This window comes from Penaeus vannamei, chromosome 11 (assembly GCF_042767895.1).
Source record: "Penaeus vannamei isolate JL-2024 chromosome 11, ASM4276789v1, whole genome shotgun sequence".
Lineage (NCBI taxonomy): Eukaryota > Metazoa > Arthropoda > Malacostraca > Decapoda > Penaeidae > Penaeus > Penaeus vannamei.
Genome location: NC_091559.1, coordinates 12,861,955 through 12,870,135, shown reverse-complemented (window position 1 = coordinate 12,870,135; position 8,181 = coordinate 12,861,955). Strand labels below are relative to the sequence as shown.

Sequence of the window (8,181 nt, the reverse complement as noted above, 5' to 3'; positions counted from 1 at the left end):
GTAAAAAGAAACATCGAAAGTTTAATGTTTCCTGATATAAACGTATTTGGTTTATTATTTTACTATGTGAATGCAGCTCTATCTTGCCATGCATACCGAGAATGTGTCACATAGGGTGTTTGGGGGCATGCCCCCCACCAACCCTCCCCTCGGTCACACCTAGTCATGGCAATTTATACTGACATATTAGGTTGGTTTATTGGTCAATACATTTTTTGGGGAGGGTTTGGAATGTGAGAATTCCCGTAGAGTTTTGCCAAAAAGTGGGTTGGGTTCCCATAGTTTTTGTTTTTTTTCTGTCGCCTCAGAAATGTCAAAGATGGCGGTTACATCCGTAGAGTTTCATTGGCCGATTTTAAGCAGTTTTTTGTGCTAGTTTTACGTATTCTTTATCTTTATTTTTGTTATTTAAGCCTGTTTTACCTCATAATTTCACTGATATACTTCATGCCCTTCCCTGCTAACGGGACTATCAAATCAAGATCATCGATGCAGAAATGGTACTTGATCTCCTGAACAATTCATTCGCTGATGATACAATGCTGAAGATCGATGAAATCATTGGATTTCCTGCAGAAAAACATCAATTTTTTTCAACTCAGTCTCTGGGAGGGTGCGTTGCTCTCTGTAACAATTACCCTGAATAAGATAATCTTATTAAGGATAAAAAGTAGCAGTCCTTGGTACAATAACTAATTTGCAGACACAAACAGCAGTACCACCTATAAAAGAAAAAGATTGTGGAAAGCTCTATCTTGCCGTGCATACCGAGGTGAAGACAATGTTCTCTGAGGGGTGTTTGGAGGGAAGAGCACCTCATCAACCCTGTTCTCAGGCAAGCCCAGTCATGGCAACGTGAACTGATATATAAATTTTGTAACAACTCGGAGACTTAGTCTCTAGTGAGTGCATCCATACAGTAAAAATTACCAAATTCCTCACAGTTATGGTGACTGCAAGATCAGATGCCTGGAAATTGTTACTTCCTTCTATATTTTCAAATATTGCAATTTACAAGTGTAAAACTATGCAAATGAAAATTGGTAAGTTAATACAAAATCCGGCAATTTTCTATATTACCTTCGCCTCTCCGATATCGACGATTTTGGTATCGTTGGATTCCTCTCACTGTCCACATTGCAAATATATAGTTTTCATTGCGCGGAAACCCCCCATTAGCGACAAACTTGGCCCCAATAGCAGGGGAGGGCATGAAAGTTTCCAGGGAAAATGCAGGGTTATATACCACTAATAATATAACCCACTGTGAAAATAACCATGATTATTCACATGACTTTCCATTGCAGGAGGCTGTGCCCCCTGGGACCCCCGCCGAGGAAACAAAACCTTCACCACGTATTCCCGGCAGGCTAGAGCGTTACATAGTTATCGGCGATCTCGGAGCGGCGGACGTATTACATTTACCTCGTAACATTCCCATTGAATCAGCATACTAACCTTGATATAATCAATATTGTATACAGATACGATTGTAGTATAATCAAGATGAACAAGGTATACCATGAACAGAAGAGCGGCGGTGACCTGCCCTCGTCCCACCCCTGTAGGGGGGGTCGCTGGGGGCACAGCCCCCTGCAATGGAAAGTCATGTGAATAAACTTGGTTATCTTCACTTTGGGTTATATTATTTGGGTAATTTTCTATATTACGTCCACCGCTCCAACATCGTCGCCCCTGCTATTGGGGCCAAGTTTGCTGCTAATAGGGGGTTTCCGCGCAATAAAACCTACATATTTGGATTGTACAGAGTGAGAAGAATCCAACGATACCAAAATCGTCGATATCGGAGAGTCGAAGGTAATATAGAAAATTACCCAAAATTCAAACACTACAGAACACTCTGGAAATCTAAGAAATGCCCAAACCTTTACTGTGTGGTTACTATTTCTACTTTTTAATGCACAATGACAAGGAGTTTAAACATTTATCTTATCTACGATTTAAGTGGAACTGATCGGCATTTTCAGACACTAATATAATGCAGAGCTTGTCCAAATGAAATTAAAAGTAAAAGAACAAATCAGGACAGGGAAATTGGGTTAAAGATGAACTAAACTTATCTTGACAATACGAGTTGACAAGTAAGTCATACCGGGATGATGTAGCAATGTCATAATTTCCACGAAACTACACTACACAGAACCACCACAAACTCACAGTGTATGGGACTTGGCTTCATTTTGACTCCTAGATCCTGGAAAGTTGTAAAACTCCCCAGGGGAAGGGCCACCGGACCAAATTGGGGATGCGCCGTAGACACTAGCCATTGCACTGCCAGCCATGATGACTCTCCTCTGGGAAAACAACACTCAATGAAGATACTATTTGTTTTAGAAAGAAAATTTATAAAAGTGTTTATTATCATTTTAGGTATTTTGTATTAATAAAAGAGAATTATATAGAGTTATATATTGCATAGTGTTTAAAAATATTAATTTAAGTTGCTCATTTGATATCAAAACAAAAAGGGGCATTAGCATAAAATAAACACGAAAGACGAGAAATTTTATGTTAAAATATATCTAGAACTCTCATGTTAGTATATAAATCTACAAGATGACCAGAAATAATTAAACATATAGAAAGCGGATTATATAAAGCCATAAAACGACAAAATCGGACTCGAGTCACTGGTTTGGAAAAGCGTTGAATTTTCTTATTAGGTAAAATGTGTATTTTCAACGCATAATTTTGAAATACATATTTTTTTCTGATTATAAATTTGCAAAAAGAAATTGCAATACCCTATGCAATTGTTTCGCGCCAATGTGTGTTTTGAAGTGTGCGCATGCGCGTTTGCTTCAGTAGTGAAAGATGGAAGGGAAGTGGTGAAGGTTTGAATGTTTGTGATCGCGAATAGCCAGCGTTTTTATTATATTTGAATGGAAATACCTCTAGAAACATGACGGAACCTAAGAAGGTAGCATTTTCTACCCTAGGGCCTATAAAGAAAGAAAAGAAAAAGGAGAAGAAGATGAAAACAGTGCGTATTATTTTGACACTGCCTGAGTCCAATGAGAAGTCTTGTCCGGAGTTCAACTATCGAGAACTGGTGTCTCTAAAATTGGTGAGTGCAAATGTAAAAATAGTTATGCGGAAAGTGCTATGAGGGAGGCAATTCCGCTGTCAAATCTGTAGGCTAATCGCTCCTAGGACGAGTTAGAGCAGTTTCGCAGGGCCTGGCTGGAGGAATGGCAGGGGGACGAGACCGGCGGAGGGAAGCAGATGGACATTTTGTAGAGCGGGAGAACAGGGTGACAGCGCCAGGGTTTAAGTGTTCACACACCCACACTGTAGAAGGCGGCACACTCTGTCTTTACGCTAAGCCCCAGCGTGTAAAATGATCCCTGGCACACGAGAGGACGTCACCAACCAAGGCCCTCACTCGGGGATGTCCCCGAGTGGGGACCGTCATGAAGGATGACCTCAAGGGTATGTAAGGGACTCAAACCCCCCAAGGGCAAGTGGGAATAAACCTTCGGCCCAGACCTCAGAGTGTCACACTTCAACACCCCGTTCAAGTGTAAGTTTCTGAGTAAAGGAGAGGCTGAAGCTCCCCCTGCCACGCCGGGGACGTGCGAGCCATGTCTGAAGGATTGTGTAGGGTGTTGGAGTAGTCCTTGAGTACTGTGATGGCAGCCTGGAGGACGAGGATCACGCAGGCGAGGCTGTCATTGGCTGAGGGAGGCGGGTGAGGCGTCGTGCGGCAAGAGACACCCGGGCGGCTTCACACCTTCATCCTTTCCACCAGAAGCGAGCACGTCCCCCTCTCGAGCCGTCTTCCTCAAAAGGCGCCTTGAAGGTCGTCCTTCAGTCCGAACATTGATTTGAGTACTTTATCTCGGGTGAGAGATAAATATAAAGATTTGATCTATGTTTACTTTTAATGTAATTAATTTAACTGTGCGAATGTGACGGTAGTAGTTTGGCGAGAGGAATGCAAGGAGTGTTTGGAATGATCATGTTGACGCAGGAGACGATGTGTGTTCATGTAGCTTTACGGTCATGTTACACGGAGTGCTGACCGCTCGGTGAGACAGTCGCGAAAAAAGAAGAAAAAAGTAAAAAAAAAAACTCATTAATTGTCAATGGAATGCCACGCTCCCCTTGTCTTGGCTGAAGGCATTTGGCTGCTGTATATTGAGGCTGACCCCCAGGTCGTGTGGGTTTACGTCTGGAGTTGGATGCAACGTGGTACGTGGTGGGGGTCGAGGGTGAGTGTAGGGTGTCGGAGTGTAGTGGAGGAGGTCGATTATCATAATGGCAAGGCGGGCTAGACATTTTCCCGAGGCCGGGCTGAGCTTTCCTCGCGGCCCGAAGGCGTTCTTGGTGGCAGATCGAGGGACGTGACTCTCCCCACGGAGGAGAGGGCAGTCGTTGGTGGAACAGAGGTTCGTAAAGGAGGAGAGATAGAGCAGACGAAAGATAATTTGGGGGTCCCGGATGTACGTAGAAACTGGTCACGTGGTCTCAAAGAATCGATGAAGCAAATCAGTCGCGCCAAAAATGTTGCGGTGGTCAAGGGACCTCCTGATGCCACGCGCGCCTCGCTCCCTGCTGGAAATTTGCACAGGATGGTCGCACGCATTTTTACATGAAATATGTTAAAACTAGAATAATATTTTAGTAAAGACTGCTTTTCACTCGTCGTGGGTCTCGCTTTCGGAAGAAGCAAAAATGTCTTAGCGAGAGTCCCCGTGTGTGAAGTGTGCTCCGCTCGATTGTCGCTTCTATGGCTGGGCGTATAGAGGCGATTTTTAGGTTGTAATTAATTTGCTTTTGTTTATTCTTGAATTTTGTTGTGATTATGATGATGACGACCCAGGAGGATGACTCCCTCCCGCCAGGGGGATTACATTCCCTCCCCCCTCGCTTCATAGCCCTGGCTGCCTGACTCGAGTGACTGAGGGGGGGGGGGGAGTGGCCGCCGAGATGGGGGCGGGGCGCGGGGGCGGGACTTACCCGCGCGGCGCGCGTGGTGATTGGTGGGCGTGGGGCTCGGGCGCTGGGATTACTTTGTGGGCGTGGTGGGCGCGGATACGGGCGTGTGGGTGCTGACGTCACCACCACAGTGACGTCATGGGCTAGTGGTGACGTTGCGGGCGGCCCCACGTGCGTCGGGGAGCGTGAGGTGAGGCGCGGTGGCTCATGTCTGGCTGCCTTCCTTCGCCACCATAAAGCTTCTCCCGCGCTGCGCCGCCGGGCCGCTCGGCCTGCTCGCTCGCCACGCCGATGCACGCTCCGAGTACAGCTCTTTTGATTGTTTCATTATTTTCATTATTTATTATTATTATTATTGTTTTGAGGGGCGGATTTTTATCGGTATTGTAGCGGTTTGTTGTGGAGGAAGGGACGGCAATGAAAGTCGATTATGCAAACAATTTGTCAAGATGAAATTCAACGGTATCTTGTCTTCACAATTTCGTTCAGTTTTGATTTTCAGTAAAAAGTATAATCATTTGATATTAATTTAATGTAGACACGTGGAATTGGCTCGATTACACGTAACCGCTGATTAGAGGATGCATTTTACGTTTTTATAAAGCGTTCATCAGGGGAAATCAATAGTGAACTTGTGTATTTAGTTTTTGATAGTTTAGATGATTAATTTATATACCTTATGTTACTAATGAAAGGGAAAAAATGGTAAAATCAGAATGATATAATTGAAAATGTTTTTAATATTGCTAAAATATAGGACGGTAATGGTGCTAGAGGAATGGTATTTTCATTTTACATATTCCTTTATTTATCCCTTTGTGAAGTTATTGTAATGGTTTAATAGTTTTAGATAGAAAATACTGACTGTTGAACTTTTATTTACTGTTCTGCTCATAACATTATGTCTATAATACTGTGGACTTTATTTTGTTGGTGTATTATTGTTGTTATTAATACTGCTGTTCCTTTTGGTATTATGATGATTATTGTTATTATTGTAGTCATTATTATTATTATTATTATTATTATTATTATTATTATTATTATTGTTGTTGTTGTTGTTGTTTTGTAGTTGTTGGTATTGTTATTGTTATTATTATTATTATTGTTAGTATTATTAATATTATTATTGTTATTGTTATTATTATTGTTATTATTATTGTTGTTTTATTATTATTGTTATTATTATTATTATTATTATTATTATTATTATTATTATTATTATTATTATGACAATGATTATTGTTTTGTTGTTATCATTATTATCATTATTACTATATCATTATTATATTATCATTATTATATTATTATCATTATCATATCATCATCATTAATATATCATCATCATTTATTATATCATCATTATTATATCATCATATCATCATCACCACTATTATTATTAAGGGTAGATAATTCAGCCGTGAGTGCAGTGAGTTTGTCTGGCCATGACATTTACCAGGTGCTTCCAGAAATCAGGGAAGACTGAAGATCATCAGTCGTAATCAGTCATCATCAATCATTATCAGTCATTATCAGTCATCATCATCATCATCATCATTGTGTTATTGTTATTGTTATTGTTAATATTATAATGATAATAATAATAATAATAATTATTATTATTATTGATATCATTATCATTATCATTATTATCATTATTATTATCATTATCATTACTATTATGACTATTATTACTATTATTACCATCATTACTGTTACTATTATTACTATTACTGTTAGTACTAATATTATTATTAATACTATTACTAATACTAATACTATTACTGTTATTGCTATTATTACTATTATTAATAATAATAATGTTACTATTATTATTACTAATACTAATTCTATTACTATTACTTTTATCATCATCAATTATTATTGTTAATGTTGTTTATTATAATTGTGAATGATATCATTGTCCTTATCATTGGCTCTACAAGTCTGTTACAGCTGTTCCTAGTACTATTATTGGTGATAATGGCAGACCTATCCTAATACTATTTTTTAAGATTATTTTTTATTGTAATTGTTTGTGTTATTGTTATTACTTTTATGTTTGGTAGAAATGGCTGGAATCCAGGAGAAATCTGAAACTCTTTGTCATTTATTTCATTGACTCTTTTTTGTGCATTGTAGGTTTGTCTACAATTGTGTCAATATGGTAGTGTGTTTTTTCCATTCACTTTCAGTAGTTTTATCATTTTCATTAGTGTTGTTCTTATTGCTGTTATTGTTGTTCTTTTTCTTTGTCTATGTTGTCATCATTATTATTATTATTGTTATTATTATTATTATTAATATTATTAATATTATTATTATTATTATTATTATTATTATTATTATTATTATTATTATTATTATTATTATTATCATTATTATTATTATTACTAGTAGTAGTAGTAGTAGTACTAGTACAAGTAATAGTACTACTAGTAATAGTCTAGTACTAGTAGTACTAGCACTAGTACCACTTGTCATTATTATTATTATTATTATTATTATTATTATTATTATTATTATTATTATTATTATTATTATTATTAATATTATTATTTTATTATTACTAGTACTACTACTACTACTAGTACAAGTAGTGCTATTACTAGTAGTACTATTACTACTAGTAGTAGTAGCAGTAGTACTAGTAGTAGTAGTACTAGTAATAATAATAATAATGGCAACAATATTAGTAGTACTAATACTATTACTAATAGTACCAATACTATTACTAATAGTACTAATACTATTACTAGTACAATTACTAGTAGTACTAATACTATTACTAGTACAATTACTAGTACTAATACCATCACTAGTACAATTACTAGTAGTACTAATACTATTACTAGTACTATTACTAGTAGTACTAATACCATTACTAGTACAATTACTAGTACTAGTACTACTACTAGTACTACTACTACTATTAGTACTAGTATTACTACTACTAGTACAACTACTAGTACTACTACTACTGCTAGTACTACTAGTACTATTCCCACTAGTACTACCGGTACTACTCCCACTAGTACTACTAGTACTACTCCCACTAGTACTAGTATTACTACCACTAGTACTACTACTACTACTACTGCTACTACCACTAGTACTACTACTACTACTACCACTAGTACTACTACTACTACTACCACTAGTACTACTACTACTACCACTAGTACTACTACTACTACTACTAGTACTACTACTACTGCT

General features: G+C 38.0%; 1 protein-coding gene across 9 annotated transcripts in view; it reads left to right on the top strand.

Annotated features, from left to right (window-relative positions):
* The first annotated feature begins 2,809 nt into the window (after nucleotides 1-2,809).
* Nucleotides 2,810-8,181, top strand: part of yem (yemanuclein) — a 67,272-nt gene continuing 61,900 nt past the window's right edge. For all 9 annotated transcript variants that reach the window (XM_070127017.1, XM_070127016.1, XM_070127014.1 and 6 more), the window contains exon 1: nucleotides 2,810-3,088. In XM_070127017.1, the coding sequence (XP_069983118.1) occupies nucleotides 2,924-3,088 (165 nt within the window). In that variant the 5' untranslated portion in view covers nucleotides 2,810-2,923. The remainder of the gene's footprint in view (nucleotides 3,089-8,181) is intronic.